This window comes from Dipteris shenzhenensis, chromosome 4 (genome assembly GCF_047967505.1).
Source record: "Dipteris shenzhenensis isolate YYH24624 ecotype China chromosome 4, Dip_SZ_1.0, whole genome shotgun sequence".
NCBI classification, from domain to species: Eukaryota; Viridiplantae; Streptophyta; class Polypodiopsida; order Gleicheniales; family Dipteridaceae; genus Dipteris; species Dipteris shenzhenensis.
Genome location: NC_141599.1, coordinates 38562603 through 38580086, shown reverse-complemented (window position 1 = coordinate 38580086; position 17484 = coordinate 38562603). Strand labels below are relative to the sequence as shown.

Sequence of the window (17484 nt, the reverse complement as noted above, 5' to 3'; positions counted from 1 at the left end):
TCCATTCGAAGGAGTCGAAGTGCTACTGTGCGGAGACTTTTGCCAAGCTAGCCCAACCAAAGACAACTGGATCTTCTCCTATAAGCCTTCAATGGTAGCTGCAAATCCTTCAACTTGGCAAGAAAACGCCAAGTCCTATGAGCTCGACATGCCCATGCGTAGTAGCATGGTAATTTTCTCGATCAATTGAACCGCTTGCGCATAGGAACACAGACCTCCGTTGACCTCTCGCTTATCAATACCATGTACTGTTGGCACCCCTCGAACCACACCGCATTGAGGCAAGGGACATCAGGCACAAAACATGCAGCAAAACAACACGGCCTGACCCCAAGTTGATAGGTGGACTGCACAAGGAGTTGCTCCTTAAACCTGGCATGATCGTCGAAATGTGTGGTGGTAACCTTGACATTCCAGATGGCCTTGTGAACGGCGCCAATGCAATTTTTAGGTCTGCAATAAATGAAACGGATCCTCCTGTCATTTGGATTGAATTCACAAACATAGCAACAGGCAGACAGACATGATCGAAATACCTCTTCCTCTTCAAAAAAGAAACTCCCAGGACATGGACTCCTATCTTGCAAATTTCGCGCGAATTTCAAATAGGAAAAAACCACCTAAATACTGTTTGCAGGTACCAATTCCCTATCTAGGCAGCTATTGCTGGGACAATACATTGTGTACAAGGACTCACCATGGAATGTCTTGCATTTGACCCATCGGGTATAAAAACACATGGCCTCGTATACACAACGCTAGCCCATGTTTGTGACCCAGGAAATCTATGCTTCTTGTAACCGTTGCAAGAAAAACACATTAAGGTTGACAGCACCGTCCTCCATGAGCTAAATCGATTACATGAAACTTGATTGTGGCAACCCCACCAATTGGATTTCAGTATGATGAAAACCGATCATGCAACCTGCAATCTTTGAATACAAGGTCCTTCATATCACACTTACCCAACATCTTGTCAACGCCCAACATCATGGCCGCATCAATCTTGTGCTTGCAAGAACTCCACGTGATGCACACCAACAATGCCACAATAGAGGGATTTAACAAAGTGCAAGGGGAGGCCGTAACTGGGATTGCCACTTTCTTCAAATCCAATTGCAATCTAGCCAGAAAACTTGATTACAACAACAAGGACAGGGTTGAGTGTCTTCTAATAGTTTTCAACATACAAAAATCCTCCACGATCGCTGTGATTAATGTCTACAATGCACCAACAGCATGTACAACGGGCCTCATTGTGGTGCTAAATTTTCTACTGAAACAAATCCAACCAAGCACAAGAACGTATGTCACAGGCGACTTCAACATTTGCTACTACAAGAGAAGCCATGCACTACAAGCTCTACACCATTTCATGGCTTCGAACAACATGCACCAAGTAATTAGGGAACCTACAACATTGCATGGCTCGACACTGGACCACATCTGGGTGACCAGCAACCTAACTCGAAGTAGGCACGGAAGCAACTTCATGTACTGGTCTGACCACTCAGTCGTGTATACCATTGTTGATGGAAAGGCCTCCGTTCAATAATATTTCAACAAGGTGAATGATATTCAATCATTTATAAGGCCTGCCCAAGATTAAAAAAGTAAACAAAAAGGAATCCATTGAAAATGGTGTGAAGAAAGAGGAGATAAAGGGGGGAGAGAGAGAGAGAGAGAGAGAGAGAGAGAGAGAGAAGGAGGGTTGTGGGAAAAAAGGTGGAGATTGTGTGTAAGAAGACTCGAGGAGACAAAGAAGGGAAGAGAGAGAGAGAGAGAGAGAGAGAAAGTCAACCACTTTAAAGTCTACATTCAAGTCAAATGAAGAAGAGCCAATAGGACAAATGCACTTCCAAAAATTCAAGAAATGCCTAATTTTTGCTTTACCAAAATCTCATCGTTTTGTTAAGGCTACCCCCTCATACCAAAAAGGCGCTCGTAGGCAAGCCTCTTGAAGGTAATTCACCTTGTTCATTTGACATGAAGCGTTGGTTATTGACAAAATGAAATGGAGGTCAAGTTTACCGAGTGGATAGAGGCTGACTATTATATGAGCTGGAGGGATTTCCGGAATCCGAATCTCATCCATTCTGATCGGTTGACTTTATGAAGCGTTGGTTATTGACAAAATGAAATGGAGGTCAAGTTTAGGTATCTTTGAGAAGAATCTTCTACCGAGTCGGTAGAGGCTGACTATTATATGAGCTGGAGGGATTTCCGGAATCCGAATCTCATCCATTCTGATCGGTTGACTTTGGGTGTATCTTGAATCGGGCCATTCGTATAAAACTCAGGAATCAGCGTCCTTTACATCGCAAACTTCGTACAATTGGCTGTACTCGAGTAGAGCTAGCTTAAGCCGAAAAGTACGTTTATTGAGCTTCTTCTGTCGCCTCCGCTAAAGAGACTCCCGGCAAGCAGATCGTAGGATCATGGACGAGAATGTCGATGCCTTTTCAGTCATCCCGCCTCCTGTAAACCTCCACAAAAATTCTTAGTTTATTTTGTTGCAACAACGGAGAGAGAGAGAGAGAGAGAGATTGATTTGAGGAATGTAAATGTTGCTACTTTCAGATCGGACACTTCGCAACTGCAGACTCTGGAGAATTCCTCGGGAAGTATCGTACGTTCGCCAATGAGGGAGCCTCTTGTGATCCACCAGCAGGGAAAGAAAACATTGCTCGCGACATTACGCAGGTTGTTATACTTGTCTTGAGATACAAGAGTTGATCCTCATCAGTTAGGACACGATGGCTTTACCCTCAGGACAACAATGTGTTCACTGCAGTTGATCGGATGGACTCCACTCGTGGACATAAAGAACATTGCAAATACCGAGGGAGCTTTGGCGAGAATCGTTGGCAAGCTCGAATATCAGCAGCCGCTGGGTTCAGTAAAAGACCGGATCGCTCTACCGTATGATATCAAAATCATTTGTGTCTGCATTCTACCCAGCTTCTGTGTCCTGTAATGTACTTACTGCATGTAGCATCTTTATGCATAAGATTACAACTTCGTGAATGCAATAGGATGATTGAAGATGCTGAAAGCCGGGGGCTCATACAGCCTGGCGTGACCACTCTTGTCGAGCCCACAAGTGGAAACACTGGAATCGCTCTGGCGTTTGTTGGCATTCGGAGAGGGTATAAGGTGGCCTTGACTATGCCTGCCACCTATTCGATGGAACGTCGTATGATCTTGCGGGCATTGGGTGCAGAGATACACATCACGGGTTTGCTCCCTTGAAATACTTACGTGTAGTCTGTTGACTGTGGTCCTTAAACAATATATATATAACCTTTTTAAAATATGTGTACAACATGGTGCACTCCAGATCCCGCGCTAGGCTTTGCAGGAGTGTTGGGAAAAGCTAACGAGTTACTTGCCACCATCCCAAACTCATACATGCTGAATCAAATGGAGAATCCTATGAATATTGAGGCTCATTTTCAAACTACAGGTGAATTTTGTAGCTGCTGGCCTCTTCTCCTAGCGAGTCATCAATTCCATGTTAGAAATAATGCGACTATTCTATGCAAGCTGCTGCCCATTGACGTGTGCAGGGCCAGAAATTTGGAAGGACACAGCCGGAAAGGTGGACATTCTCATTGCTTCTGCTGGTACTGGCGGAACCTTCTCAGGAGCTGGAAGGTATTTGAAGGCGCAAAAAGCAGCCATTAAAGTCATCGTTGTAGAGCCATCTGAAAGCCCTGTTTTATCAGGTATCTTGGTTGTGCATATCTCCTATGATATCCCTGTTTCTTACTGCTACTACTGAAAACTTGCATATCTCCTATGATGATCCCTGTTTCTTACGCGCTGCTACTACTGAAAACTTGCATCCAGTAGTTCTTGGAGATTAGCTTCGATTGCATGTTTATAGGTGGGTGCAAGGGTCCACACAAGATCCAAGGTATTGGCCCTGGTTTTATTCCAACGGTCACGGATGTCACTGTTGCTGACGAGATTCTCAGAGTCTCTAGTGAAGAAGCGATAACATTTGCACAGAGGCTTGCCAGGGAGGAAGGTTTATTTGTGGGCATTTCTTCAGGGGCCGCATTTGCTGCAGCTTTAGAGGTATGGACCCTCTTCACTCTGGGAATGGTATTTTGTTCTTGCATGTGTAGCGATGTGCATGCATGCACCGCATTTGTGCTTGTGCAGGAGTTTTGGAGAAAAACCAGTATTGGCGCAAGAACTATGGATCATCTGTTCCAATCACCTCAAGTCTAGTGTGTGTGACAACAGGTGGCAAAGAGACCAGAGAATGATGGCAAGATGATTGTGACAATCTTACCGAGTGGTGGGGAGCGCTACCTAACCACGGACTTGTTTTCCTCTATAAGAGAGGAATGCATGAAGATGACCTTCTCCGAAACGTAGAGACCATACTCATAAAAGAAACTGAAAAATGTTCTCCCTTTGTTTAAATTGTATAAGATACATACATCAAATTGAAATGTATGCAAAGGAAGAATATAACCCTTATGGAGTTACAATGATACGTTCTCAGGGCAGTATGATGATGCATCACAATAGAAGTAGGAGTATGACTTGTGTTGACTTGAAGAGTGTGGATTTACTTTGTAAGTACTCTCAGCTTACACTTTCAAGTATTCACAAACGCTATGAGCACTTTAATACTCAAAAAGTCATTTGATGCTCTACATTTTCCACTTTGAAGCTATAACATCGATTTGTGGAGGTTGATTATTCTTCCAAGCATAGATACTCCATCAAGGAATTCCTTCCTTGGATTCACCTTGTGTGATTATTGTAGGGATCATGTATGCTTTAAAGAACGTTCAAGTCTTGTGATGCATACTATGACCTCTTTTACATCTTAGTGTCTATATGTGTTTCTCATCCTATGGACTAGGTATGCTTGGAAGTATGTTACGCAACAACAACGATTACATTTAAGAGTTCAGACTTGCACTTCGTGACATAATTGAATGAAAATATAAGGTTATAATGGGATACATTTACTTAATTATGCTTGAGTAAATAGTAGACTATCCATCAACATCAATGTTCTCTAATATGTCATGTGAAGAGGGCATATACTATAACAATGTAATTAGCTATGTTTGGTATGCTTTTAGGGTCCAGCATGTTTCTTTGACTAGAGGGCCAATGTATGATTAGGTGTAGCTGGGTGAAAGCATACTATGGTGTATGTAAAAAGTACTCCTTTTGGCAAAAAATGATGGAGTTCTAAGAAGCCTTTTCATACTAAACAATATAGTAGTATTTCGTAAAATGAGGGATCCTTCCCTACACATCGAGGATTCTATGATCTCCAATCAAATGTTCCCCCATACAACGAGGATTTTTTGTTTCTCGATGTCCCTTTAATAGTTTGAGTGTATGTGTGTGTGTGTGTGTGTGTGTGCGTGTGTTTGTGTGTGTGTAGATTAAAAAGTCCCATCGATAATTCATGAGCCATATTACTATTAATTCCATCAATTGGATAAAAAGTTGAAAAAAGGAAAACATATACGGAAAAAATATTTGAGACATCTAAGTTGAAAAATGCAACTAAAGTTCGCAAAAATTTCGATCAAAATTAAGAATTTTTAATAATATTGAGTTTGACAAACATAATATTGAAAAAAGATGTCGAATCCTCACCATTGAAAGGTTGTGTGCATGATGGATGATTTGACTTTAAATGTAGTGGAGTCTAATGTCGATGTGATGCCATTAGTAGAGCCATCTAACACACTTCTGCTAAGTGAAGACGAATCCTGCTTATCTTTACTAAAGTTATCGGAACGGAGCATGTGACACATGACCTTGGCAATTGTGCAAAAATTCAAACAATTGACCAGAAAACTTGACTTGAATGCAAAGGCAAACATTTTGACAAGGTCAAATACGATATCCAGACATGAACTCGACATGAAAGAGTGTGAACAAGACAGAATTTCCAAAGGATTTAATATCAATGACAATTGTTGATAACTTGAAGACGTCACTTGATGTTGTCAAAGGAGACTTTGCAAAGTGCTAATATGTTAGCTACAAAGAGAGCTGCGCTCCACATGATTGCCAATACATCATCAGAAAAACAATTTAGTTATTACAAAAAATTGGGACTCAAAAAGGGCCCTATAAGGGAGCCCTTAGGCTGGCGACATGGAAGAATAAGGTGAATAAAACCCAATAGAATATTGGCTGGTGGAGGGCAATAGAATATTGGAAGTGGCCCGACTTCTCTATTTCTTTATCCAATGGCTCAAACAATGATGTGGAGCACCCACTTGCTACCTCAACTCTCCCATTACATTTTTAAACTATAACCAAACTTGTACCATTTGACCTTAAACCAAATCCCCCCATCCAACTGCCACGCTCCTTTCATTCTCTCTCATTCCTCTTGCTTCCCCCTCATTTCTGAGCACCATTTCGAATTTTTCTTTGCTTCATCCCTCTTTTCAAAATTTCTACTAGCTCCTGAGCGGGTCAAAGCTTCTTTCTCTATTCTCCCTCTCATGGGATGGACTCTCGTGCCAAAATCTCGTCACGTCTCTTCTCTACCTGTATTTCGTTCCCATTTCACTCTCAATCTTTCAAAACTTTCAAGATTTTTGAATGAGATTCAGCCTACCTTATCCTTTCTCTATTTTGTGCGCTTCTCCTTCAAATCTGGCCACTTCCTCTCTCATATGAGATTCTCCTATGATCTGAAATCATTTCATTCAGGAAGACAAGGCAATCAATGTTCTGAGTGAGCCATGAATGTTGTACGGTGTTTGGAGCTTAGAAGGAGCTACTAGATTAGATTCTTTGAGAAAGGATCAAAGAAGATTAACTTTCAGGCATTGCAGTTATTGCTGATGCATGAAAATCAATCTTTCTTTAGCCCATCTCTCAAGACTAGTCACTTTTCCTATTGCAATCTCTAAGGGTGCATGATTTCAAACCATTTGTAAAGGTTTGGGGTCCATCCAGACAGGCTTATATGGAGATTCAGGTGAGATAATCTTTGGAACAATGCAACATAGTGATTATGACAAGATTTGTTTGTTAATGATGTAACTTTGAAGAAACAGCTAGTTCGTAGTTCATTTTGTGTAGTTGTGTTGTTTTGTTTTATTACATGGTTTGAAAAAATTTGTTTGTTTTGTAAGAAATTCCATGAGAAATGAGTCTTTTACAATAATTTTCTACATAATATTGCTTGAAATAGATTTTGAGATGTTTGGGAGCATAGAATTTGTTTTGAAGCAAGAATCATCAACTTTATCAACCCTGGAACACATTTGGGACCATTGGGTGGGACAAATTTGATCACATTTTTCTTTCAAGGAACCTTGCTCCAAGAATCAGGTACTGTTCATTCATGTAGTTTTAGAATGTTTTAGTTTTAAACTCAAATCAGGGTCTATTAGAGCAACTTGCAGGGAGATTCAGGTGATAAAACCTTTAGAACAATGTAAGACAATGAAAATAACGAGATTTTATGATGCAACTTTGAAGAAGCAGTTAATTTGTAGTTTGTTTTGATAATTGTGTTATTTTCTTTTAATACCTGATTTGAAGAGCAAGAAATATTTGTTTGTTTTAAAAGATACACTCTTACTATTGAGGTTTTTTACAGAATATGGTTTGAAATAGATTTGGAGTCGTTTGGGAGCATATAATTAGTTTTGGAGAAAAATCCATCAACTTCAGCATCTTGGATTACAAGAGGGACCATTGAGAAGGACAAGTTTAATCACATCTTTCCTTCAAAGATCCCTGTGAGGTATTGTTCATTCACATAGTTTAACAATGTTTGATGATAAGTAAATGTTTTTTTGAATTTTTAGATTTCAATTGTTAGATTTTTCATGCAATTGGGATTTTCATTTTTACTTGGTTTGATACTATTCTGAAACATGTCATGTTTGTATATTGTTTGTTGATGTCAATGTTATATTATACTAGGTGGAAAGTGCATGAAATCATGCAAGCCGCTCGAAATTTAAAAAAGGTGGATATCCATTTTCAAATAGATGCAGAGAATGCACCAGTTTTAAAGAGGAATGAATCCTCCTTAACAAGTGAAAGTGATTTAGTAGCTCTTCAAAATCAAGGAAAAACACATATGGACTTGTGGTTAGAAGGGAAAATATATCCAGTAGATCCACAAACTTATAAGACTCCTCAATTCCATGGATTGACCAGCTTAAAAAAGTTCCTATGTAAGGGTGAGAATGGTTTGTTAGGATATTATTGAAGGTTGATTGGTCATGGAGCAAGTAGCCTTCACAACCAATATCAATCTTTGCTTCATGAGAGAGACAAAAGGATCGCAATACTGGAGGCTTGGATTCAACATTTGGTATCATCTATGCAAGCTACAAGTTTTCAAATGTATGCATATGATGGCATAGAGAAGAAAATTCAGGAATTACAGGTAAAGGTTCAAACATTAGATGCTCAATTGGGAGAGAGCATTATAAATGCAATTCACTTATAGATGCAAAACACAGCTCTGAAGGATGAGAACAAAAAGTTAGAAAAAACATTATCATTCATGAAGGATACTCCAATGGGTCCAAGACTACATAAGAGGAAATTGCATCCAATGGATGAAATATCCAAGAAAAGTGGTCACTGGAAGTGTCAAGTGAGAGCTTGTAGGAGTGTTTTAGAACTCATGTCTATCCATGATGAACACTACGGTGCTATGGGTGAAGTGTTTATGAAAAAAATGTTGGAGTCCATTATACAACGTCCAAAATTCAAAAGTCTAAAATCATAGATAAGAATTGAGTCAATGAACAAAGTTGTGGAGCATTTTAATGCAACTAGTGCACAGGGATTTTGTGATACTACAGGGATAAGTACAAGGGCATATTGGCTCATATTTAAGAGCTTAAAAACATGTCTTTCTATCGAAGCAAAAGTTAAAGCCTCGCTTCCTAAACCAACTGATGTTGATAAGGCGAGGCAAGCACTCAATTTGGGCATACTTGATTTAGTCGATGAGCCCCAGCATGTATGTAGGACACTAAACTTGAAAACAAAGGCCGGAGAGTCTAAAGAATTGGAATTGATAGTCAACACTAACTTTGTGATGGATGTTCGAAGAGTTCAAGCCATGGTGAAGTTTTATGATATGCCTATGGAGGAATGCAATGGTACTCTGAAGATTGTACTAAAGCTTGATGAAAGTCAGGTCGTCAATGATTAAAAAATTAGAAAGAGTTAGTTTGACAATGATGAATAGAATAATGGACCTTGAAGTTGAGCTTGATGATGCAAGACAATTCAGCATGCAACCAGAACAAGAGATTTGGTGGTTGGCTGCCTTTGAGGTACGATGGAAATTTGAATTTTAGAATATTTTGAAATAACATGTGAGTTTTTTTTGCAAGTGCCGAAAGAATCACATTCAATTTTGAAGTGGTTTTTTAACCAAACCGATATCCCAAGTATGATCAAAGGTCATAAAAATGGTGAGCTACTTGAAGTTGAGGGCTATGGATCCTACTGTGTAGAATGGCATCTAGCTGCTAACCTTAAGACTATTAAATGTAAGTTTAATATGGCACATGGAGCAAACACAAGCCATCCTTGTCCACTGTGCATGCAAACAAGAGTACCTGCAAAGGGTGGTAAAAAGAATCAAAAGCAACGGGCCTCTGAACTTGCAAAGATAGATAAAACTAAGGCACCGGATAGGGATGCTCCAGGGAAAGATCTATCATGGGGCCCAATTCTTGAAATTCCTCTTGAGCGAGTACACATTTGTGCGCTTCATACTATTGTGAGAATAATTGAAAAGTTGTGCATCTGTACATCATTAATGCATAAAACTTGAAGCCCCAACAAGAGAGTGAGAGGATGATTGCAAGAATTGAAAAGGTTCTTACATATATGGGACTACACTCTAGGCAAGTAAAGATTACAAAAGATGAGAAAAGATCTAGAAAAATAGGAAATGTTCCTTGCAAGCCAAGCTTTGGTGGTGTCAAGGCTTTAAAATTCCTTTTTGCATTTGTAATTTTAGTTATGTGATTTGCAGTAAAGCCAATGTATAATGGCCATGAGTTGCAATAAAAATGAGAAATTTTGAGTTATTGGATGTTAATTATAAGTATTTAGCTCAAGGTTACACTAATTTTACTGTTTTTAGAGTTTTTATTAAAACAAGTATTTTTAAAAATTGGGGCCTATATAAAAGAATGGGCCTCATTTTCATTTCATTGTTTAAAGAGCTCTCCACTCCCACACCACCTCCCACTTGCCCCTAGCATTTCCACCCTATCTCTTGCACCCTCACCCTTTCTCTCACACACTCTCTCCATCCCCCATGGCCAAGCCCAAGATCAAGGCACCACGGAGACTAGCAAAGCCAATCCCACCTCTAGACTTAGAGACAAAGAGTGATAGCCTCCCCCCCTCTCCCCCCGATGATCCTCATCGAAGGGAGAAACTGCCAACCGGAAGCCAGACAGGGAGCAAGGAGCAGGTCCGTAGATAGAGGTACAAAGGAAGGAATAAGAAGATCATTATGCAGTGGCTGATGACTCGGAGAGCACAGAGGAGGAGTGTGAGAAAGAGAAATAGTGAAGGATAGAGCATAGGACTAAGGAAAGAACAGACAATCAGGGTCCATGCCAATGGGGGAGAGGTTCCCAAGCTCCAAGTACAGGGCAAAGAGGCCCTCCACATCAAGGGCAAAGAGGCCCTCCTCCAATGAGGCGATACAGAATCAAGCTGGGGACAGTGGCACTTCGAGAGTTCAAAAAGTTTCAAAAGTCCATCGATTTGCTCATCTCAATGGCGAGCTTCGCAAGGGTGGTACGTGAGGTCATGTAGGGCCTCAACCTTATCTCAACATCTCGGTTTTATAGGCGTGGAGTTGTGGAGGCACCCTGACATTTTTCTGGAGACGCCTTGCTTGCCATGTAGCATGCAGGTGAGGCCTACCTAGTAGACCTCATGGATGACACCCAGCTAGCTGCCATTTATGGGAAAAGGGTCACAGGGACCTGCCTCAGACATGCAATTTATCATCCATCTTAGGAAGCCCAAGGGCACTTAGGGATGTTGTATGCTCTGCCTTGGGCGATAGTTAGAGTTCATGTACTCTGCCTATGGGCATCTGTCTTGTATCAACCTCTTTTCAATATAATAAAATGTCTTTTTTTGAATTGTCTTTGTATGTGCAATCTCAAATTTATTTTCAGTGTATTTGCAATCTATTAATTTACTTATATGCAATCTCAATTTACTTATGAAAGACTTTCTATGACATATACAATAGCAAAATGAAATAATAAACATCAAATTTCAATAGAACATGAAAAGGAAATAATAGTCAATTTTACTTAACATGGAAAATGAAACACTGTTCTATAGCAGGAAGAGAAAATAATTTGAAAATGGTATTCTTAATTGACATAGAGTAGTATTACATAGAGTGGTATTACAAAGAGCACCCACTTGAACACACAAACTACTCTAGTCTAGGCTTCTTCCTGCTTGGCTCAGATCCCTTTTTTGCTTGCTGAAGTAGAGAGGGTTGCACAATTTCATTCTCTATAGCTTGGGGATTTGTAATGCTAGCTAGCCCTGCAATAGCTATGATACTATGGAGAGGACCGGATCGTGTGTCTGAGAATAAAAATAAAGCTACACTACACCTAACCAGAATAACACGATCTGCAGTAGGATGGATGGGCCTCATCTTCACCATCTGACTGAGGACCTTGAACTTCATGATATTCATCTTTCCATCTGGCAATAATTGTCAATGGAACACCAAAATATGTTGAACTGTTGATGTAGTGGGCTGATCACAACCATCCCCCCACCAGAAGTCCCTCTGGTTCCACCCTTGCATCTGGTATATGCATCAAAGATATCTTGCAACCAACATATCACATCAAAACCCAAAGATTATATAAATTAATAAAACATCATTTTTCAAGAATTAATAAGAATAAGGGTTTTTCACATGAAAATAAATTTTTTTAAAATCATATTTGGGAGGCCACTAAGACCCTAGCGACCATGTGCATCATTTTTATGCAAAAAAGCCCATGCAAGCCCAATCCAACATCGTGCGAAAACATCCCAGCTTCTGCAGAAACCATCATGCAACCCTAGCCCAATTTCTATAGTTTCTTCAAAAACTGGGCTATGGTCGTACGATGTCGAATTTAGGGCTTGTAGGGGGGCTTTTTGCATAAAAATGATGCACATGGTTGCTAGGGTCTCAGTGGCCTCCCAAATATGATTTTTTTAAAATATTATTTTTCTATATTACAAAAGCATAACCCTAATTGTTTCCAGAAATGGAGTCGCAAGGGCAAGTGGCATAGGATGCCCTGGGTTTAAAATCATAAAATTCGGTTGGGTTTTGTACTCTAAACCCTAAACCCTATTTTCTATTCCCTAAAACTAATTGTATTCCATGTGGCTTGAATAAAAGCCATAAACTTGTTAAATTCCCTATGTTTCAAAGCCATAACCCTAATTTTTCCCACAAATGGAGTGGCAGGGCAAGTGGCAGTGTGGTAGGATGTCCTGGGTTTAAAATCGTAAATTTGGTTGGGTTTTGTACCCTAAACCCTTAACCCTATTTTTGGCCAGCTGGCACTGTGCTGGCTGGCCAAATCGCATTTTTGTGCAAATCCCCCATTCCGGGCATTTTTTCCCTTTTTCGAGCCTCCGAGCGTCGGTTTACGGTGTCTCTAGGATCGATTTGGGAGTACGGGATGCATTGGCGATGTCAAAATCATCAAATACTGCACAAAAAATCATCTTTCGAAGATCACATATGTCACACATAATAAAATAAAAAGATTTTGAATACGATTTATTTTATATTTTTACATGGTTTTTGGTATTTTTCCACGTTACATTGGCCCTCTTCTGATTGGTCGAGAGCCTATTTTTCTAAACCCTAAAAGGCCCCAGAATGAGATCCCTTTTTTCCTAATGGTAGAGGATGGATATGCACGAGTCGGATATGAAGATAAGATGACCTCGCTTTCACCTTGTTCCTTAGCTCGATTAATAGTATGCTCCTCAGGCTCCAGGTCTAGGTTTAGGTCATCTCCTACATGAGTTTTCAAACAACCAACTAATTAAAATGAGACAACTTTCTTGTTTTTGTAGTGCGTGCATCATAGGGGATCGTGATGATTGTGAGAACATTGCAATTGCGAAGACGTGGGAGTGAGTTCAAGTTTTTCCTCTAGAGTGAGTTCAAGTTTTTCCTCTACATTCAGATGGAGTCACAAACAATGGAGAGACAAATGACTCACCATAGTTTGGGGAGAGTTTCAATGACCTCATTAATTGTGTGGAAGAGGGGGGTGACTTTGTAGTTGTCATAGATTTTGGGTAGAACGGGGAAGATCACCCATATTTTTTGTTGCAATGCACAAAACCTAAGTATAAGGTTGAGGAAACATTTAAGGATAATTGGGGAACAACCTATGAGAAATGGGATGTAGTAGTCGCAGCTTTTTGGTACAAAAAAACATCCAAGAGAGGCCGCAATTACGAACTACTACATAAGAGTCCACAAACATGTGTGTACTCTCATCTAGTAAGAGCTATTAAGTTCCAGATGCAACCTGTGCCACAACGAAAGAAGGGCAAGAGTGTCTCAAATTGGATTTAGACATGCATGAGCACATCTTGGGGTGTCTTAGAGTGGTGGACGAGGACGACTGAGATAGTACTAAGAAAATGTATGTAGTCTCATTGCAAGGAAACAATATGTCCACCTACAAAATGGAATTTGTATTGAGACTGCTTCTTTTTAGTATATCCCAAACAACCACCATGCTGGTTTTATTAAATTGTTTTTGTAAATCCCAAACGGCAAAACCATGCTTGTTTTTAGTAGATCCCAACAACCACTATGCTGGTTTCCCATAACGAATCCACACATCCTACAAATCCATTCATCTTGTAATATTAGAAGCAAACTATGACACTGGTGGCTGTTCATATTCTAGTGCAAACCAACCACCGTGCTAGGGGCAATAACTTATCCTACACTACTTCCGTGCTATCCGTACACTACCGCCATGCTATCCTAAAATTTGTTTCGCAATGTTATACTAACATAGTGCCCTTTAGACTGTTTACCGTTTCATTAACCATCAAATTCCATCCCATGCTTGCTTTTAGTATATCCCAACAACCACCACGCTGGTTTCCCATAACAAATCCAATCATCTTGTAATAATGGAAGCAAACCACCACGTTGGTGGCTGTTCATATTCTAGTGCAACCAACCACCACACTGGCGATAACTTATCCCGCACTACTACCGTGCTATCCCTACACTACTACCATGCTATCCTAAAATTAGTTGCACATTGCTAGTGAAGGGGCAAATTGATGTGTGTGCGTGTGCACACCTATGGGCTTGGAGTCTTATGCAAGAATTGTGTGAATGTAGGTGTGCTAGAAGGTTCTAGTTAGGTGTGTCAGGTTGGTGTGATGAGTCAGTGATCATAGGAGGTGATTGATTGAGATAATTAGGGAGATGATTGTGGATCTAGGATCTACCTACATGGAGGCAGTTGCCTATATATGTAACCACTCTTGGAATAAAGATTTATATTGTGTGCCTCATTGCTTCCATATGGATTTACACGTGGTATCAGAGCTTGGTTAGAATTTGAGTGCCTAGAATGAGATTTCTAGAAGATTCCAACTAGATTCTATCTTCTTCCCAAATGCGTCCTATCTCTCCCTCTTCTACCTTGAGCTTGAGAAGCTCTGTTCTCTCCATCCATGCAATGCTTTGAGGAGCCCCTTCAGTCAAACCTTCCCTAATCTTGGGCAACCTTCCTGACCGGTGGGATTGACGAAATACATTGCCATGTCTGGGCACTGTCTCTCTGTGTCTTTCGCGCCATTTCTGCAATGCTGCTAGCACCTAAGTCAACTACCTTGCAATTCCTCTGATCCACACCTAGAGCTACCCTCTGAAGAATTTTAGGGTGACTTGGTCCAGAAATGAAGGAGAACTAGGCAAAAAACTACTTGACTTTTTTTGAGAAGATAGTTTCCTCAAGCAAAGGAGATGCTGCTGCCCTCGGGAGTTATGATGCACCATTTTGTCTATGGTTTGTTCTGAGCCTTTCTTGCATATGGATCTATGATTGCATAGCAAAAGCCCCTATCTTGGTGATGCTTGGAGTGAGGTATCAAGCCTCCAAAGTTTACATGTACTTTGCAAGCATTTCTAGTGTATTTTTTGGAGTTTTTTATGCTACACTAAATGCTTGAGGAGTAAACATTTAGTTCAGAGATTATTCTTCCAAAATTCAGTTCAAAGTGTGTCATTTTAGTTCAAAGAATGTTAGTTTAGTTGGTGCTAATCTCTTGACAACATGCCAACCTCAAGTTCTCAAAGCTCTTCAAATGTCAAGAAGACTACAAAGACAAAGTACAAGGTGAAGAAGACTCCAGTTAAGAGGTTGTGGGAGAAGCCAACTGGTTATGATTATGCCAAACAATTAGGTTTTTCAGAATTGTTGTCTTGCAATTTTCATCTAAATGGTGAAGGTGATTTTTTTGTTCAGAAAGATTGAGCTTTTGTAAAGGGATTAGACACTACCATTAATTTGGTAAGACGTCCCAAATGGCTTCCAAACTGAAAATAGATAAGTTTGAAGGAGAAGGGTTCCACACTTGGCAAACAAAATTGAAGTTTATCCTCATGAAAAAGGGAATATGGAAGGTAGCAAATGGAAAAGAAACTAAATCTACAACTAGAGAAGGAGAAGCTTCATGGCTTCCAAAAGATGAAAAAGCACTTGCTATAATTGCTCTTGGTTTGAGTGATTCCTTTATTCATCACATTGATGGATGTGAGATGCTCATGCTACATGGACTCATCTTGAGCATATGTTTGGAGCATAGGGAAGATGCTCTAAGTATAGCTTGCTTATCAAGTTCTTTGACTTAAAAGTGGATAGAGGGGAGTCCATCTCTTCACATCTAAATTCAATGAAGAGCATTTTGACACAGTTATCTCGCATCAAGTTTAATCTTGATGAAGATATTGTAATTGCCATCTTACTTAGAAGTCTCACTAAAGAATATGGCACTATTGTAACCACACACCAATATTCCAGCGATAAGTCTAGTAGAAATTGAAGCATCACTCTTGGAAGAGGAGAGAAAGATCAAACAAAGAAGTGATTACAAAGAAGGGGCATATTTGGCCAGAAGCAACTTAAGCAACTTCAAGGGAAAGAGCAAAATGAAATGTAACTTTTGTGGCAAACTTGGACACTTTGCTTTTGTATAACTATCGAAAGCCACGGCAAGCTCGTGCAAACATCTATCCTGATCTTCTTGTAGGGTCTTGTAGCCTGATCTTTGGACTTCCAATAGTGTTTCGAAAAAACAACCCTCACCATGGCTACTGCAAATCGCTCCACCGCGGTGCTTGGAACTAGCTCCACTATGGTGGCTAGAACTTGCTCCACCGTGGCTGCTCTCTGCATCCTTCCTAGCTTGGGGAGCTTCCTCGTTGTCTTCTCCACCCTGGCTACTCTCTGCCCCATCCTTCCTGGCCTTGAAGCTCTCTCATAGTTCCTGCATCGCCTTTCTAGTTTCTGCATTCTCCCTTTTCAGCTCCTCCATCATCTGGTCTTTTTTAATGTCCAATGCATTTTGCATGTTGCAAAGCCGTTTGTAAAGACCCTCCTTTTTAGCTCTCTGATCTTCAAGGTCCTTTTGCATCTTTTCTAGCTCCTTGTCTGCCATATCCCCATCATTTCTCACTTCTTCGAGCCTATCTCGGAGCTCCTTCAGTGCTTCTCTCCTTCTCTTCTATACCTTTCCATGTCGACCAATTGTAGTGGCCTCAGCTTGCTCTTGTGGCTCCTCTACCTTGGATTCTACACCTTCCCTGAGACTTTTCTCAAGTTGCACTACCTTTGTTGCATTGGTGGTTTTCTCTTGTAGAAAAGTCACCTTCTAAGACATCCCTTTGAGGGTAGATGCCATCAAGTGCATTGCAACTCCAGTGGACCGAGATGACAATTGGGATTTGCCATCCACGCAATTCTTCAGGTTGGTTAACATGCTCTTGGAGATCATATTAGGAAAAAAGGGAGCTCTCAACCAATGGCCATAGAGCCAACGTAACATGGGAAAATTATCAAAAATTTAAGTTGTATCTAGATTTTCAGAGCAAGAAAGAATATTTTATTAATGTACAACTATAAAAAACAATTAAAAATTTTGGTTGAGCTACTGACACGATTCTACTACCTGACAATGTCTCATTCAAAATACATCATTATCTGAACTGTGCTTTCCCCCCAAACTACTCTCCCATCCCAAATTACTCTTCCCGTTCTCTCTCTCTCTCTCTCTCTCTCTCTCTCTCTCTCTCTCTCTCTCTCTCCCTCTCCCTCTCCCTCTCCCTCCCTCTATCTCTCTCCCTCCCTCCCTCTCTCTCTCTCTCTCTCAGTTTCCTCCTCATATACA

The 17484-nt window shown here is 40.4% G+C and overlaps 1 protein-coding gene across 2 annotated transcripts; it reads left to right on the top strand.

The window, feature by feature from the left end:
- Nucleotides 1–2375: 2375 nt before the first annotated feature.
- Nucleotides 2376–4657, top strand: LOC147902825 (cysteine synthase-like). Of its 2 annotated transcripts, XM_087373159.1 has the most exons (8): nucleotides 2376–2480; nucleotides 2581–2703; nucleotides 2795–2922; nucleotides 3036–3238; nucleotides 3341–3466; nucleotides 3570–3728; nucleotides 3890–4083; nucleotides 4255–4657. In XM_087373159.1, the coding sequence occupies exons 1-8, from the start codon at nucleotides 2439–2441 to the stop codon at nucleotides 4387–4389; spliced, it is 1110 nt and encodes a 369-aa protein (XP_087229285.1). In that variant the 5' UTR covers nucleotides 2376–2438; the 3' UTR covers nucleotides 4390–4657. The 2 variants fall into 2 exon arrangements, with proteins under 2 accessions (XP_087229285.1, XP_087229286.1); XM_087373160.1 differs by lacking the exon at nucleotides 4255–4657 and having other exon boundaries at nucleotides 3853–4039.
- The last annotated feature ends 12827 nt before the right edge of the window (nucleotides 4658–17484 follow it).

Coding starts and splice junctions, on each gene's coding strand:
- LOC147902825 (XM_087373159.1), top strand. CDS start 2,439: ATGGACGAGAATGTCGATGCCTTTTCAGTCATCCCGCCTCCT. Junction 3,239..3,340: donor TGCAGAGATACACATCACGG/GTTTGCTCCCTT, acceptor GGTGCACTCCAG/ATCCCGCGCTAGGCTTTGCA. Junction 3,467..3,569: donor GGCTCATTTTCAAACTACAG/GTGAATTTTGTA, acceptor TGACGTGTGCAG/GGCCAGAAATTTGGAAGGAC.